Here is an 18,834-nt window from a genome sequence, read left to right on the forward strand (position 1 = left end):
ATTGCTTTGACTTCTGTGTGGAAAATCCATTCTAGGGGACACTGGTGTAAGAAAGGCTATTTGGATGCTGTCGTAGGAATCCAGGGATGATCATGTGATTTGGATGATGTTGTAGCCACAGGCAGGAGGGAGTAGATGGGCTCTGGATGTTTTTGTAGGGATGGGAAGAATGAGGAAGAGAAAACTATTAAGAATAGTTCCTAGGTTTGGGGATTAGGGGTTTTATTAAATGAGATGGGAGAAAGTACAAGAAGGACAGAGATTCATTGGAGTTGGGGCATAAAATATTCCTTGTGAAAATTGCGTCCACATATTCCAGGCCTGTTTTGATAATCTAGAGTCTCTGTGTCATGTCTTCCTGTAAATAATATTAACAATTTGGTCATAAGGTCTGTGTAATCCACTATGGTATATGAATGTGGGAATTAGGAGTTAGACCTTAGAGCTGAGCCAGTGGAGCTCAGCCTGCAGCCCCATGTGAAGTTCTGTGAAGCATGGGGAAGCCAGAGTCATTGAAAAGAGAATGGAATCTAAGAGACCTGTGGAAGCATCTGGAAGCATCAAGACCTGAACTGTTGCTGAAACCTGGTCCAGAGATCCAAACCTCTGTAGAGGAGATGAGGAGATGCCAGACTGGAGACACAGTAGACCCTTTCTCTTGGTTGTATACTTGTGGGTCCGCCTGGGTCTTTGATATGGGATGAGGTGGTTTCTCAACTGAACCAGAGCTGGGATGTGATGGAATTTCAGTGGGGAAGAATATGTGGAAAATACATGTCACACACACACACACATACACACACGCACACACAGATCTGGGGAGAGAGGAGAAGGGAAAAGAAGTTAAACTTGAGAAATAGGGAATCATAAAGAGATACCCAAAGAATCTGTAACACTGACAGTTTAGCGTTAGACATTGGGATGGATGAGGTTTCCCCAATTAAACAGAAGATGCCCTTACACAGTTTGTGATATTTATATGAAAAAAACTTGTGACTCAGAGTAATCCTTATGTGAAGTATTATCAAGGAACAAGATAAGAAAATAATCATCTAGGTGAAAACATGTTTATTGTTTTGCAGATTTTGTTATCGAAAATGTTAAAGTACATTTCCACTATACAGCTTTCTAGTTATGTTTCCAGAAAGTTTAAACAATGTTCCTAATTAGTAAATGGTATCAAAGTCATCAGTATTCTCAGTCATCAATTCTTTGAGATATAGATGACATCCAATGAGAAAACATTACTTTGAACTTAGAACTTACCATTAAGAATGCTCAATTAGATTAATATGTTTAAGAATTCTAAATTTCCTTGGACTATTTTTACTAAATTTTGGCATTTCTAGTTGTATTCTGCAACAACAATGAGATACAATGTATAAGAACTATACCCCGGTACTATTGTTGGAATTCCTATGGCTTTTGGTAAAATCTGTCTTTGAAAATTAAGTTACTACTGTAAATACTATGGTATTTCTAATTTCTTAGATATTTTGGAGAGAAAAATGGTATTAATTGCTCTGCCTTTGGTTATAAAATACATTATGTTCACTGAGATGTTATTTCCTTTAATGTTACTAGCCTAACAAAAATAGGAAGTATTTCTCTGATGGTGTGTTCTCCACAGAACCACTGTGCTTTCTGTAGCTAATCTTGATTAGCTTGCTGATTCTGCTTGCTTATACATTCCAGGGAAGAATGCAACAAATGGAAACACTCCATTCATATATTAGAGTTGAGTGTCATTTGAAAGAGAAAACCAGAAGCTTCATCTTTTAATCTATGATTGGCATATTTGGGAATATTTTGGCCTGTCATTGCACTCTGAAAGAAATACTGAGCCACACTGTGAAAGTCCATGGGCCTTGAAGCAGAGGCCTGAGACAGAGTGGAACCCTAATAGACCTGATGTGTGTAGAATCAAGTCAGGACCTATCCATGACTCTGGTCTACATTTGCTTAAGCTGTACCTCAACTCTTCTCCATTTTCATAGTAATTTTATGTCCAAAAAGTAAAAATAGAATATTTCTATCAAATTAGTTTGGACTTATAAATTGTAGGTAACCTTGATATTATAGACACTTACCTTTCATGTCTGACTCAGGAATGGAACATGGGATGTGAAGTGGGCAGAAAATACTTGAGATCTAAACCCTGGTTTCATTACAGCATAAACCTGATGTTATGGGTTGAATTGTGTTCTCCAAGAAAGATATATTGAAGTCCTAGCCCGCAGTACTCGTGAATGTGACCTTATTTGAAAATAGGGTCTTTGCAGATGTCATCAGGTTAAGATGAGGTCATACTGGATTTAGGCTCAGTCCCAAATCCAATGACTGGGGTCTTTATAGCAAGAGGGAAATTTGGACAGAGATACATGGAGAAGAGAACGCTGTGCGGAGGCACAGACACATGGGAGCAAGGCCATATAAGATGGCAGTGGAATGATCAGAGGTTGCTCAGGATTGGTGGGAGCCACCAGAATCTGCAATAGATTCTTCCTTAGAGCCTCCAGGAGGAACCAACCCTGCTGACACCTTGATTTTAAATTTTTAGCCTCCCAACTGTGAGAGAAAAGTTTTTTGTCGTTTAAAGCCACCCACTTTGTGGTAATTTGTTACAGCAGTCTTCAAGAAGCTAATGAACTTGACGCATGATCTGAAGAAGCCATAAAATCATTGGAGCAGCTCGTCTTCCAAGTCCTATGCTTTCTGCAGCCTGCCTTTGAAGAGATGGATTAAATGGTCCCTTCCACTCTACTGTTGTTTGACTGCACAATTATGACACTGCCTCTTAAAAAATTCAGCTCAGAATCTCATTAGCACAAGGAGCTCTTACTGCACACTCACCCAGGGGGTTATGCCCACCCTCTAGAAAGAAGATGAGCTTGAGCTTGGTTCCACAAAAGAGCTTTCTTCATGAAAAAGTGGTGACAGTGTTCATGTTCTCCTTCCCTAGTGAGTTTTTGTTGTATCAAACTCTTCAAAAGTGGCCTTCTTTGGAAGATCTTATGTTTTGGGGAAGGCAGGAGCAGATGTGCTTAGTCAAGAGAGTTGAGTGGGGGACTTGCAAGGGGCCAACTTCTCTGGGCTGAGAACACGGGCTGCCCAAACTGAGGCTGCTCCTGATTCAACCCAGTATCTGCTGTTGCCTGCCATAGGCATCTGACAAATGTCTGTCCAGTTGAGTGTTTCAGTGTAATTGATCTACTAAATAGAGAAATGGTAATTTGAAAATTAGCATGTCTATAGCTAATGGCGAGTCCAGTTGGAACAAGGAGGATGTTGGAATGTTTTTAGAGATGCATTTGGTGAGTAGATGCTAATGAGGTGGTCACGGCTTGGTTCATATTAGGATGTATAATAGTCTTTCCTGCACACAGCAAATATTCATGAAGCATCTACCATATGTGAGGTACTGTCCTGGGCATTGGGGTCTTGGCTATGAGTGAATCAAGTTCCTGGTTTTGTCACTATGCTTACCCGTGTCAGGGTAGAAAATTAACAAATAAATGGGGACTTTAAATGCTGTGAATAAGTAAAGCCAATGAAGAGGACTAGAGGGTGTGGGTGGAGGCAGGGGAGGGTTTTCCATTTCGTGCAGGTGGTCTGAGGCAAGCTACAGGAGGTTTTCATCCAAGGGAGAAACACATGAGACCTGTGCATTCAGAATCATGCATCTGGCAGTGGAATGCTGTCTGGGTTAGAGAAAGGATGGTGTTGGAGCAAGGAAGAACTGAAGGAGCATTACTGCAGCAGTTAGACAAGGGCTCCCATCCTGCCAGGAGGGAGAGCATCAGTGGGGAAATACTAGAGTCAAAGATGGTGCACCCATCTTTGGAATATTTTGCAGCTAGTAAAAAGTAAATAATGTATTTGTGATTATAGACCTGGAAAGAGGCCCATGATGTATAGTTAATTGAAAAAATGCAAATGGCAGGGTATTATATATAAAAGCACCCAATTTTTATAAATATGACATCAGTAAGACATCCCATGAGTGCGGGTATGTGTTTCTGTAAACTTGGTATCAGTCAGGACCAGCTGAACTGTGCTTAGGAATTCCGGGCTTAACATCACAAAGGATTGTCAACCACTCACATGAACACAGGTTTGTGTGGGTCAGCTGAGAGACTGTGCTGCTCAGTCTGGGTCTGGGGACCCAGACTGGGAGAAGCCTCAACTCCGTGTTTCCATGGTTGCCAAGGAGGCAAGAGGACATGGCTAACAGTGCATGAGCTTTTAAAGTTTCCACTCGCCCCTCACCTAACTGAAATGACAATAGTGAAATGCAATTATATTACATGCCCAGAAGGAAGAAAGCAATAGTTATTTGTAAAGAGTCCTGATGGTTACCCGAGGCTTGGAGAAAGGCATGGAGTGGACACGAAGGAGGAAGGGTACACACTCTGTTTCCCTTGTTTGAAGCAGTGCAAAGAGGGAAAGAGGATAGAACTGTATTTCCTAACAAACAGAAATGCCAGGAACCAGCTCAGTGAGGTCAGGATGGAGAGAAGCAGACAGACAGAGACAACCCACTGGTCTGGAATCCTAAAATGAGAAGACCTGTTTTTGAGTGTGGGTGTGAGGAGAGAATTTTCAAAGGTGGATTTCAAGGATTTGCACCTGGGTTATTGGAGACAGAGCCATTATGGGCAGACTTGGGTTATCCTGCAAGACAAATAGGTTTAAGAACATAAAGAAGCTCTTGGTTGATTTGAAACTTGTGGAGCTTGAGATGCAAGTAGAAGATACATAGGAAGATAGGCATGTCTTGCAAAAGGCAAGTGCAGAGCTGGAGTTAAGAGACACACTTGAAACTGTTTTATTGGAATGAGTGCTGATGCCTCAGCTATTGGGCAAACTTCGGGTTTCTGCGCAGGATCACAGGAATGAGATCCCTTGCTCTGCCCTCTTTAGCCTCTAGACAGAGGTGCATCTAAGGGGAATGTCATCCATGGGGAATGTCCCCATGGTAACATGGAAACCCAAGAGATAGTGTTCGACTCTCTGGAGCTTTTTACCCACACATTCTTTACATGTGCCAAATCCATTTTAGTTTTACATATGGCCCTATTTGAAGTTGCATTGGAAAGCAGGCTTAAAAAAAATGAGAACTCTTTGAGATTAATAAGAAGTGAAGAACATTCTCCCTGTGGGACTCAAAGCTGCAGTTGAGTTTCTTCCTCCCTGTCCCGCCTGCCGAACACCCCCCAAGCACCACTAGCCAAACTCCTGAAATGCTACCACGGAAACCTCTGATTTGATTTAATGCAATTTGCGCAATTGACCCTTGAAAATTAATTTTGCCATCTCATAATGAATACTTAACAGGGACTCCTGTATTCGGAAAACTGAAGATCTGTTTTCCATTTGGTTCTTGTGGATAAGCCTTCCACAGACGTCCATTTCAAGGCTTGAAATATTTGCAGAAGTATATTTTAATGGAGATGGTATTAGAATTTTAAAGTTATCCAAAATTAAGCTACTCAAAAGTTATGATAATTTTAAAGAAATGCTAAAGGTTTTTGCATAGAAGCAATATGTAATCATAAAAGAGAGGTTCTCTTTTGTAATTGTCAACTCTGGTACCTGAAATTATTCATTTAATACCTGTTATGGGATATAAGATTTTACATAAATGTTATGTGTAGAAAAAACAGTATCTTAATCAAACATACTTTCTGTAAATTAGGAGGGCAATACAGAGATTCCAAAGTAAATTTCATTTGCTCAATAAGCTATAAATACACAACAATTGATTTTCCCGTTCCTAAAGAAACTTTTCTGATAGCTCAGTGGTTCTCAGTCAGATTCGCTGGAGACCTGGGAAGGGATCTGCACAGCACACCACCAGTGTGTGCTGTTGGTAGCTCTTAGTGGTTTTGGAAGATGATTTTGGGGCTAGAACTCATGCATGTTCCTTCCTTGGGAAGATGAAGTGAGGGAGGTTCCCCAGCCTGCTGTGTAGATAGAGCATCGCTTACTACTAGTCCCTCCAAAGGCATGCCTGATATGTCTTCCCAGCCAAACTTTGCATTTTTATACATAAACGGTCTAAGACAATAGTTTTTGCCTTGGTTTCACATCCCAAATATGGAATGGAACAAGTGGAATGCATATGATGCTAAATAATAATGCTTTACTGAAAAAACCTTCAGAGTCTTTATTTTTAAAGAGGTGAAAGAAAAAATATTTACCAGAGAAAAATATTGCTATGGCAATGTGTTCCCCCACAGTTTTTGGCCTGAGGGCCCTTTTAAATATAGATTGAATGGGAGGAGACGGGGGCATGAAGCAGATGGTCCATGCCCAATCTGGGCTTCCTGATGAGGATTCCGGGTCATTTTTCCCACTCACAGTGGGTTTCTCCTGGCTGTCGTCCCGAGACGGCTGGACTCACAAGAATTAGAGAAGGTGCTTCAGAGTCCACCCCGTTGTCTCCTCACAGTGAGAGCAGGTGCCCTTCTCTCAGGACACAGACTGTGAGATGACAGCTGCATGCATGACCATCTCTTCTGCTGGGCCCTGAGGGCCCTGAGAGCTGGGGCTCTGTCCTGCACCCTCCACCTCCAGAACCTGGCTGCATTCACAGGAGCTTCACACAGGCTTGCAGAATGAATGCTTCTTCAGGTCGGAGTGCCTTAACAAGCATTCATTCAGCAAGCCTATTCCAAAAAGCTTGGAGTGCCAAATCGAAGAGTGCCTTTTCAGGACCCACATTTATTTTTAGACTATGTCTCCTTAATCTTTCCTGTGCTCTTTTGTGTATGACAATTACACAAATACAGCTGATCAGACACCACCCTGGAATAGTGAAGTGGTGACAGATGGTTCTTTTCAGGTTGTAATACGTGGTGCAGATTCCCAGGAGAGAAGAAGCCTGGTTTTCTCCCAGGCTTCCCTCTTTAAATCCGTCGGGAGCCCAGCTCATTGCCCACATTCTTCTCAGGAGCTCACATCCAGACTTGGTACCAGAAGCGCTGGCATGATTGCACCACGTCCTTCCAGCTGTGCAGCGCTTGAGCGTCCCCTTCAGGTGACACAGGTCACACTGTGAAAGTGGGGCATGCTTTCCTTAGCTTCCCTTCTGCTTGGAGTCAAGAGCTGCATGGGAAGCTGGCCACATGTCCCATTCCCTATTTCCCTGACCTCAGTCCCTTCCAACTGGATTGTTCACCTTTTGTCCTTTTTGATGTTCTTCTCTCTCTGCTCCTTTTGTAATGAAAATGATCTTTTTTTATTACCTACTAAACCATTTTCTTTTTCATGCCAAACATTTCTTTGAGAGGTTTCATGTTGATTGTTTTGATTAAGCTGAAATTCACACAACATAAATTACCCAATTTAAGGTGGCATTTCCAATGTTGTGCAACCAACACCTCATCTGGTTTCAGAGAAGTTTTCATCATCCCCGAAGGAAACTGTGCACCTAGTCAGCAGCTACTCTCCGTTCCCCAGCCAGTCCCCTTCCCCCAGCTCCTGGCAACCCCCAATCTGCTTTCCATCCCTATGGGTTTACTTATTCTGGATATTTGATGTAAATGGAATCATACACTATGAGGTCTTTTGCCCAGATTTTGTTCACTTAGCATGTTTTTGAGGTTCTCCTGTATGGTAGCATGCATTCGCATCTTGCTCCATGTTAAGGCTGAATAATAGTCTATTGTGTGGATATACCACATATTGTTTATTCATCCTGTGATAAACATTTGTGTTTCCACCTTGGGGTTGCTTGCTAGGAAAATGATGTTATGAAATGGGTGTACATTTATCTGTTTCAGTACCTGTTTTCAATTCTGTTGGAAATATACACAAGAGTAGAACTGCTGTGTATGTTTAACTTCTTGAGGAATTGCCACTCTGAGTTCCCCGGCAGCTGAGCCATCCACAGGCTGTTTTATTTTGTTTGTTACATACCTGTGCTCTCAGCATCTGCTTTCACTAACTCCCCTTGATGACGCCTGACCCTCCTCCATGGGTCTCTACCCTGTTCACCCCTGTCCCCAATGATGCCTGTCCCTCGTCTGTGGGTCTCCCTTTGCAGTTTGCTAGGTCACTTCAAGAATCCTCAGTGCATGTTCTAAAGCAAAGATACAGAACCCTGATAGTTTAGGACCAGCTTTGCATCCATACTCATGGAGTGGTTTGGATACCAAAGTGAAGTCCCAAAATTTTTAAAACAAACTTTTCTCCATCACAACGATTAGTCTGTTATTGTAATCCAGTGGACTTATTTGCATCGACTGCCCTATTTTGTCCATAGATTATTTCTAAAATGAGCACGTCTCATGCTGTTCTATGCAGCCTTTAATGGGATCGAACCAGGAGGCCCTTAGAAACCAGAATATTTGGTGACTCTTATTGTTCTTCTTCTCTGCCCGTAGGTATCGTTCTTCCTCTTCATCATCTTCGTGGTGTACACCATGCTACCCTTCAACATGCGAGACGCCATCATTGCCAGTGTCCTCACCTCCTCCTCCCACACCATCGTGCTTAGCGTCTGCCTGTCTGCAACACCGGGAGGCAAGGAGCACCTGGTCTGGCAGGTGGGTGCACCTCCACATCCGTGGAGAATGACTTTCCACATCCCACCAGGGGGTGAGGCAGGTGCTGCTGGCCCATTCATGGTGTATGTAGTGTGGTACCTGCAGCTGTTCCCTTTCTGCCCCTTGAGGCTGACCGCCTGTAACACTGAGGAGCCAGCCCCACTCCACTGCCATTAGTGGGATCCACAGTCACTTAGCAGTTAGCAACTGTAAAAGTAATGTTAGCAGGAAAGTTGGATGTGACAATTCTATTTTGCAATTGCTGGGTGGTGGTATGATTTTGATGATCAAAAGGTGTTCTTACATGTTATAATTCAATACTCATATTTATAGTAAAGTAACTTATACGATTAATTTCATAGTTTGTTCCCACCTTTGCTCTACCTTGATATTCAAAACTGTCTTTACAAAGATAAACATTTTCTTCATTTTAAAATTTTCTGTCAGGTCTATGAGCATTAAAAAAATAAAGTAATTCTTTAAAATGTTACAACAACAAATTTTGCCTTACTAATAAATAGCATTTCAAAGAAGCCATTCTATTTAATTAGTTACAAGCATTTTAAATGCTGTTTGATTTCTAATTATGTACACCTATAAACATGAGGGTGATTTGGAGCTATTCTTAACATTCTCTGTTTTACCTATTAAAAGCACGTTTAATTTGCTCTGTGGAGATCAACTGCAACAAATGCAGCCATGACATAAAATGCAGTGGGGCTGAGAAAATTGCAGTTGTGACAGCACTGTGCCATTCTAAAGGAACTTTAGGCACAGGTCACCTAAGCCCTGCTGGGTCTGAGAAACCAGTTTTTCTTTCACTTGATGTGCTCTTTCATTTGGAAACTTGAGGTGGAAGTGAAGGCTCACTCTTGGGTCTATAGTAGTCTCTCTCAGTTGGAAAGCTTTCTGGGGATCACTTTTTTCAATGCTTATTTCCTACTGCTTATCACATCACATTCATTAAGAGTAGCCAGGAAAACCTGCATTCATTAGGCATCTTTTGTCCACACTGACTGTAGAGGCAGTGGCCTCTAATTTTACACAGTGGGCTAGAGTTTCACTATGGCTTGTTTGGATATTACTAAGAAGCGTCCACTCCCAGGAAGAAGAGGAAGGCCATATGGCTCCTCTCTGCATTGCCTTTGACACATGCTAGGAACCAGCACCACCTGAGACAGACAGAGGCCAGCCAGTAACTAATCCAATGAGAGAATGAAGGTGGGTGTTTTATGTTTATATTTAAATGACAAAGGTGGTATGTATTCAAGGTGTGCAACATTACGATTTGCTATATGTATGCATTGTCTAATTGTTGTCACATTCAGATTAATGAACACATCTATCACCACCCATGCTGTACATTACATCCCCAGCATTTATTCATCTTATCACAGAAAGCGTGCATCCTTTGACCAACTTTTCCCCATTTCCCCCAACCCCTAGCCCCTGGAAACCACCCTTCTACTCACAAGAACAATCTAGCCTTGCCTGGGATGAAGTGCAAGAAACACTCCTGTGGATACAATCTCTACCCCAGCCTTCACTTCCTGTTTCTGCACTTCAGAGCCTCTCCTGAGGGTATCTGTGGGGCATTTCTCCTTTCTCCTATAAATTCCACTCTTCCGTCTTCTCATTTATTTGAGCTGTTAAGCTCAACATTAGGCGTTCACATATGGGTCAGGGTGGTGGGCATGTTTTTGCAGTAGAAATGAGAAAACAGCCGGGCGCGGTGGCTCACGCCTGTAATCCCAGCACTTTGGGAGGCCGAGGCGGGCGGATCACGAGGTCAGGAGATCAAGACCATCCTGGCTAACATGGTGAAACCCCGTCTCTACTAAAAAAAAAAAAATACAAAAAATTAGCAGGGCGTGGTGGCGGGCACCTGTAGTCCCAGCTACGCGGGAGTCTGAGGCAGGAGAATGGCGTGAACCCAGGGGGCGGAGCTTGCAGTGAGCCGAGATCACGCCACTGCACTCCAGCCTGGGCAACTGAGCAAAACTCCGTCTCAAAAAAAAAGAAAGAAAGAAAAAAAATAATGAGAAAACAATTTTCTCAGCCACTTTATATGCTGAAAATAACTGTGGGAAATCCCTTCTCACATGAGCAATCAGACACTAAAACATGCCATGGCTCACAGCACCTTCACTATTTGGGGTACCCTGGAACACATCCCTTGTACTTATCCTTTCTGCTCCTTCAGGAATAAATGAAGTGTCTGCTGGTGCAGATGTAATAGGAGAAAAAATATTTCAGAAGAAGAGGTTTTAATACCTGTCTGTAAGAATCAAACAGGGTTAAAACAAAAAAGGGAAAAGGAAGGTGCTGCATGAAGAACTTTGTGTATCGCAGGTCACTGAATACTATATTCTTTATTGAGCTGGGTTTTTTTTTTAAGCATTTTTATTTTCCTGCATTGGTAAAAAAAAAAAAAAGAGGGAAAGATGGAACCTTAAATTTTTATTTACTCAGTTTCAAAAACCGACAAAGAAAAATACATCTTATCAGCAAACAGCCAGAGATGGGATAATTCTAAAATAGCATCAAGAATAAAAATGCTTCACTCCATAGTATTTTATAAAGGAACAACACCCAAAAGAACAGAATAACATGAAGTCCATTTCCCATTTTCTCAGAAACAATTTCACAGTAATTCCAAGAGCTGGGAAAGGTGGAACACGAGAACAGATTTGAAATGGGAGGTTTGTAGGTAAACATCACAGTAATGAAGAAAGGAGCTTTCAGTACCCTTGGCCACTGTTGGAAATATAACCTAAAAATACCACTGGTTTGAGGTTCCAGAAAAACACTTTATTGAATTCTTTTTATGCATGGTGTATATAAATTAGAATGATACAAATTTGGTGGTTGTATTGCTGCAGTGTAATTGTTGAATGTAACACTGTGTAAAATAAGGATACTGGCCTGATATGAAGACAGAGGTTGCCCACAAACCATAGTCAGTATCACCCTGCCTTCTAAGCCATCAAAGGAAGGAAGAGTGCATTTTGTTTAGCACAGATCCATATTAGGAAGTTTTTGTTTCATTTTATTTATTTGAACATTGGCAATCCACTGATAGCACGTAGAACTTATCTGTTAATCAAAATATTCACTTAAGATAAATCCATGTTCTCCTTCCCTGTTGCATAAGGGAGTTCATTGTTCTTGGGAAATTCATTTTACCGGCATTTGCCTTGAAGTGGAAGGCATTCTCAGGCTATGATATATCACCTGATTAAGGAAATTTAATTAATAACTGAAAATTATGGATGGTATTCCTTAACACATTTTCAACCTGAAGTGTAATCACTAATATATTTTGTAACTTTTGTTTTGAAACAATTACAGACTTACCAATAAGTTGCAAATAGAGTACAGAGAATTATTATTTTTTTTTGCTAAGCCATTTAGAGGTAAGTTGCCAATCTGATGCCCCACCACCCCAAAAGCTTTAGTGTGTATTTACTACAGTACCATTCTCCTACATAACCACAAGACACCTGCCAACACTGGGAAGTCCACATTGCTCTATGACTTCCATCTGATGCCCGGACCCTATTCAAGTTCCTCCAGCTTTCCCAACAATGTCTTTCATCACAGAAGGACCTCGCTCAGAAGCATGGCATGACACATGGTAATGTGTTCTCCAGTCTCTTTGATCTTCTACAGGATGGAACAATTCTTTAGTGGTTCTTTGGCCCTATGATTTTAACACTTTTGAAGATTGCAGGACTGTTATTTTGTAATATGTCTTTCAACTTGAGTTTGTCTGATGCTTCCTCATGAATAGATTCCGGTTCTGCATCTTTGGCAAGAATCACAGAGTGATGGTGGGTGCGTCCTCCCGGAGCGCAGTCAGGGCTGTATGGCTTCTCTTTGTCTCCTTACCTATGGTGTTCACTTGTATGATGGCTCTGTCCATCCAACTCTTTTACATAGAAATTACTCTTTTCCTCTTTATAATTAAGACATATTTTGTGGAAAGGCACTTTGAAACTAGGCATATAACTTGTTTCAATTTATTTATTCATATCTATACAGTCTTGTATTTTCCTATTTTATTAAATCGATTATACACCATTAGCATCACTATTTTATTTATTTATTTATTTATTTATTTTTTAGAGATGGAGTCTTGCTCTGTCGCCCAGGCTGGAGTGCAGTGGTGTAATCTCGGCTTGCTGCAACCTCCGCCTCCCGAGTTCAAGCAATTCTCCTGTCTCAGCCTCCCGAGTAGCTGGGACTACAGGCACACGCTGCCATGCCTGGCTAATTTCTTTTTTGTATTTTAGTGGAGACAGGGTTTCACCATGTTGCCCAGGCTGGTCTCAAACTCCTGAGCTCGGGCAATCTGCCAGCCTTGGCCTTCCAAAGTGCTAGGATTAGAGGCATGAGCCACTGCACTTGGCCACCGTCACTATTTATTTTGATGCCCACATCGTCTCTGCTTTGTGCAGTGGGCACCTCTTCAAGCTGGCCTCTGTGTCCTCTTGACACATTCCCACCATCTTTGGAGCCCTTTCTTGCTTTCTAGTGGAACAAGATCTTTCTGGCTGATCTTATTCCTGTTTGCTCCAGGCCTAAAATCAGCCCTCTCTGATTTTAGGGTCCTGATTCTGATGAAAGAATCAGGAGGCCTGACTTTTTTTCTTATTCTTTTTTTTTTTAGTGAACAGCATTTAGAGGCATGATCTAGGCATTAGGTGTTGGGTGTCACTGCACCAAGGTGAAGTCCACACATATTTACATCTACATTATAGATGTGTGTGTGTGTGTGTGTGTGTGTGTGTGTGTTTGTATATACTAATAGTCATGACTTCACAAGGACATTTCCACTTCCAAGCAACCATAGGTTTCACTTCAGTTTTTGCCCTTTCAATTGCAGCTCCCTTGACCAACCGTAAAAAATATCTAGCTTCCATGATTTATGATAGATTTCCTTTATTGGACCAATTTGTGTCTGTAACCAGCCTCCTATTTCTGCTGCCATCCCCTCCTCATGCACAGTTGCCTCCTCCCTTGGCTCCTGCTCTGATGCCTGTACCCAGCTTGTACCCTGAAAGCATGTCCCCCTCCCTTGCCCAGGCTCTGACACCCCACACATGTGTGGATCCCCTCCCCTGTCCCAGCTCTGATACCCCTTGCGTGTGTGGCTGCCCCTCACCTGGGTGTCCTCTCCCCTGTCCCAGCTCTGACACCCACGCGTGTGGGGCTGCCCCGTGCCTAGGTGTCCCCTCCTCTGCTCAGGCTCTGTCCCCCTGCGGTTGGCTTTCCCATTCTGGATGCGCCTCACACCCAGCTTTGTCATCTTTGGATGAATTTGGCCTCCCCCATCCACTGCTGGTGCAGATGCTTCCTTACGGGGCCTTGTCTGATGGCTTTAGGCCTGAATCATGCAGGAAGGAAGGAGAAGGACAAGAAGAAAAGGGAAGGCTGGGAAGGGAAGCAGGTGGTAAAATTGGTTCACAAGTACAAAAATGCAGGTAGAGAGAAGGATAATTTCTAGTGTTCGATAGAATGGTAGGGAAATTACATACAACAACAATTGTATGTATTTTACAACAATTCATTATATATTTCAAAATAGTTAGTAGAGAAGAATTGTAATGTTCCCGACACAAAGGAAGGATTAAGTTTGGAGGTGAGGGCTACCTTAAGTACCCTGATTTGATCATTACAACTTGTAAACAAGTATTGAAATATCATATATACCCCCAAAATATGTACAACTATTATATATCAATAAAGAAAAAAAAAGGGAGAAAAGGTAGAACAAGAAAGAGAACTAACACATTTTGAACACAGCAATTATTAGTGAAAGAGGAAGAGATATTTTTAAGTCACTCTCTGATTTATTTCATACTGTTCTCTGCAAGTTTTTAAAATAATTGTTTTTTCTTTGTTATCCTAACTGAATTTTGAAGAAACATTTTTCTGGAATCTGGGATTATGAAGACATGCTGGAATCCCTTAATGATGAAGGGAAGACAATATTTAATTATCAGAAAACTTAAAGAGAAGCAGTTTTATATTAGCCGCGTTAAGAATATATCATTTCTATACAATACATTTAGTGTAAAAACCAAAAGCCCTTAGTAATTCATGATTAACTAGAAAATAAAAATTTTACTTATATCATAGGATAACATGCATTTGACTGTAAGTTCCGTGATAGAAGCAAGGAGTCTTTTTTGCTTACCATCATATCAAGGCAAAGGGAAATTAGGACTAGGAAAAGAAGATGTGAAACCCTCCTCTCCACCCACCTGATGTTGTGGCGGCTGCCTCCTGCCTGGTCCCCAGGGGTGGTGGCAGTGGTGCAGCCCTCAGAGGATATCAGAGGCTGGGATCGTGCCTTCCAGCCAGGCTCAGTGGGTCCAAAGGTCAGGAGCCTTGGTCCAGCCCAAAGCTTGTGCGTGTTTAGTGCTTATTTCATCGTACATATACATCGTGCCTGTTCTTCATTTGCTGTACTTTTGTAGGTTAGTATCACTGTTGGCATAATAATGAGCCAACCTCAAGGAATTTCCATATATTCCTATTTATATATCATGATTGCACTTTGTATTTGAAACTCACTTTTCTTACATTTTTATTTCCTTGCTATTCATAGCACATTCTGAATTTTCATTTCATATATCTTTTATTTTCCCTTGAGAGAGAGGGTAATTTGAATATAGATTTACTTAAGCAAGCCAGTTATGCAAGAATCCATATTTATTAAAGAAGCAAAGCTAAGGAGTGCTTATTGATTTTATAACAGGATTACTTATATGTTAGATAAATTTTATAGGACTCGTTTACACTGTGGATGCTTTAATATATTTAAGTTGTGATACAATTTGAAAAATTTTAGATTGCACCTAATACAGCAAATCATCTATACCAAGTGTGTAATCAATAGCAATGTGGATTTGTTACATAACTGAGTCTTTTGAAGTATAATTCAGAAAGTGTATATTGGAGTCTGGAATTAAATTGCATTTAGGATCTAATCTGAGAAGCTCAAAGGAAAAACAGCAGGTTACCAGCTGCCCGGTTTCTGGCTGTGGGAGAGACTAATTGTTAGGAATCTGGATCTCTGTTCTGACTGTTTGTCTTCAGGGAACATAGGGTATTAATTTTTTTCACAGGAAAAGAAAAAGGAGACTGTACCATTGTCCATTCTGTATAGCATGAAGCTATTGATTGAGTAGAATCCATCTCTTAGGTTTAGCAAGCCATTGCTTACCTGTTTCAAAGGCATTAAAATTGGAAGGAATGGGAGTAAGGATTGGGAGGAGCTAAAAATAGGAAAGTGCCTAATGTGACTAAATCCTAAAGCAAATCTAAATGCATTTCTCATCCCTGCTTTCCTTTCTCCTCCCTGGTCCCTTCCCAGGCCTGACACCTATACCTTGGTAGAGTTTTGGTAGGGCCAGTGGACAAAACACCAGCATTAACATTTAATGCAGGCCATCAGACTTTAAAAATGCACTGGCAATTTCTAGAACAAAAATACAAGAAAGTTAGAGACATAGAACTTTCATGTTGGTAACTAACAATTTGACTGTAATGGTAGAATGAGACCTAGGTTCATTTTCAGCATTTTGGAGCTGTTTTGTGGAGGGCATTGAGAGAACAGAGGTACAGGGAAGCCCTATCATAACATGAATTTCTCTTGGAGATTTGATCAAATGAGCACAGAAAAGAAGAATTTATTTAAAAATGAAAAGTGACAGCCATCAATTAACTGTCTCTATCCTCTTCTTGATTCCATCATCTGTACCATGTATTCTGTTTATTCTAAGCAATGGGTTTATGTCGAATATGATACTTTACTACAAGTTGATTAAATGTTGGCTAGAGGCACCACTCACTAATGTTTCACTTGGCATCTTGGCAGTGATTTTTCTCTTAATTTCCCCAATCCTTGCATCTTTGGTCCATTACTTACAAAGATAACGAGGCTCTGCTCATTCCAAATGTTTGTTTTTTAGGGAGGGAGTAGTTTGTGAAAGATACTAATTCTAGGCATCCACTAAACCACCAGCAATCAATCTTCGAAACTGTGTAAGACAATGAGAAAATCAGCATCCCCAATGCGAGTCACACAGGACAGACTCCTCCTATGTTCTTGCAGCACAGAATGATGAATCTACTAAGTTATATGAACTGAAGAGAATCATATATCTGCAGCTTGACTTCAACAAGAGCACTGCTCTGGTTCTAAGAGATTCTCTTTAAAGAGTAAGGAGAAACCCAGTGAGTTGGTGCCATGGAAGGAGGATGTACACATCATCACTTGGAGACAGTCCAGGGAGAGACAGAGCTGGGCTGATCCTAGTTATCTGTAAAACAGAAATGATTATCATGGCCTCTTCCTAGGGCAGCAGGAATGAGGAAATGAGGGATAAATGAAAAGGACTTAAGTGGGCCTGGTGCATAGTTAGTGCTCAGAAGCATCAGGTATTAAAGATAATAACTACTTGATGGTAGACCACAACGTTATTATGTTTTCAGAGTGCAACAAGCTGGGCAGGCTGGGAGCAGAGGGAGGGGATGTGCTTTCTGTTTTTGCAGCAATAATCGCAGCATTCTTTCTTTGAGAATAATGTGCATCAATTTTTACCTCTCCTAGGAGATGAGAGATCCCAGTGGCCAGACTCTGGGCTAGTTATTTTTGAAACCCCTCTCAGCATCTCGTGAATGTCTGGACATGGAAGTGAGTGTGGGAGGGTGGGAAGAGCAAGCATTTTGTCCTCAGGCAGAATCTGGGTTGGCTTCTGCTTCTCCTACTTCACAGCTGTCTGCAGTGAACATGGAAGTAGATGTCCTAGGTACCCCTCAAGTAAACATTGGCTTCCTGGCCATTGAGAGTGTTGTCTGCAGCTGGCTTTCAGCCATCAACTTCTTTGGGGAATGCTTGAAAACACCTGCCAGCCTGAGGTTGTGCCCCTGTGAGGGTGGCCCACATCCGTGACTGATAGAGTTGAAGGTATAAACTCCTTCCATTTTGATCAATTGCAGGCAATTCTGACAGCCATTTCAGCTCCAGGGTGTCTGTGAGTTTGCTAGTTGTTGCACTTGCATAGCAGGTTAGCTTCTCCCTGTGCCCAGCACCACTTCTGTCTTTCCCTACAGGAACTGATCCTGAGGGCACTCCCTAATAAACACAACCTCATTTCAGAATCTGCTTCCTGGAGAACCCAAGCTGCAACACTGCATGAGCTTAGCCTAATTCTTTAGCTTGCTCAGTTTTCAAATCTGTAAAATGGCAGCAGCGATGGCCAACTTCCTTGTTTGGTTGCTGGCCTTGGTGCTGATTAGATGTGATGACCTCTAAAAAGAACCTGGAATCAAGCTAATCTGGTGCTTAGCCATCAATGAGTAGTAGGCAGCAGCAGCAGCAGTAATGTATTTTGCTAAATTTGCATAATTTTAGATAAGTTTTTAGAAACTGGATGTAAAAATGCTTTGGGAAATATGTTCATAATCAAAACCCAAATGACCTATGAATTGAGTAAGGCAAGAGTTGGATCATACATGTGTAAGACTGTCAGAGCCCAAGTCTGGTTCTGATTGACTGCCCTGACACTCAGGCTGGAAGACCATGGCATGATCATAGCTCACTGCAGTCTTAAACTCTTGGCCTCAAGCGATCCTCCCAGCTTGGCCTCCCAAAGGAGGAATCTTGGCTGGGATTGTAGGTATGAGCCACTGCTGAGAAGCTATTTTAAATGACACATCTCAGAGCCAAGTCTCCCAGTCCCAATACCTCATCCAGATAACTATCTATCCAAAAAACAACTCTGATCACTTCACTCTCTGCCTGAAATTCCTGGTGGCTTCATCCTCTGAGGATGATTTCATTCATCCTCAGAATGAAATCCTGGTTCCTCTGTGGACCCTTCAATAGCCTCAATGTACCTTCCTAGCCTTGTCTTCTATTCTCCCTGCCATGGGAGCCCCAACAGTGCCATGCTCATTCTCGTCTCCACGTGTTTACACATGCTGTACCCTCTGCCCAGAGTGCCTTTCCTACCCCTTCCCTGCCTGGCAAACTCCTATTCAACCTTCAGGACTTGGCTCACAGGACTGGCTTCTCAGGCTGCAAGGAGCTCCCATAGCACCCCATACATGTACAAATATCCCTCAGTCATGGCTGAACTTCATCCTAGCAAGATACTAGAAGCCTACGCTACACTGATGAGTGCAGTTAGAAAGTTCTGCTAATGCCTGAGGGTCTGAGCTCCTGAAGGTTAATGGAATAGCAGGCTTTGAAAACCCTTGAGACACA

At 41.9% G+C, this 18,834-nt stretch overlaps 1 protein-coding gene across 5 annotated transcripts in view; it reads left to right on the forward strand.

The window, feature by feature from the left end:
- The window catches only part of ADCY2 (adenylate cyclase 2), a 430,631-nt gene that overhangs the window by 116,041 nt on the left and 295,756 nt on the right, over nucleotides 1–18,834 (forward strand). For all 5 annotated transcript variants that reach the window (XM_054487685.2, XM_054487688.2, XM_054487686.2 and 2 more), the window contains exon 3: nucleotides 8,391–8,552. In XM_054487685.2, the coding sequence (XP_054343660.1) occupies nucleotides 8,391–8,552 (162 nt within the window). The remainder of the gene's footprint in view (nucleotides 1–8,390; nucleotides 8,553–18,834) is intronic.

Source organism: Pongo pygmaeus, chromosome 4 (genome assembly GCF_028885625.2).
Source record: "Pongo pygmaeus isolate AG05252 chromosome 4, NHGRI_mPonPyg2-v2.0_pri, whole genome shotgun sequence".
NCBI lineage: Eukaryota > Metazoa > Chordata > Mammalia > Primates > Hominidae > Pongo > Pongo pygmaeus.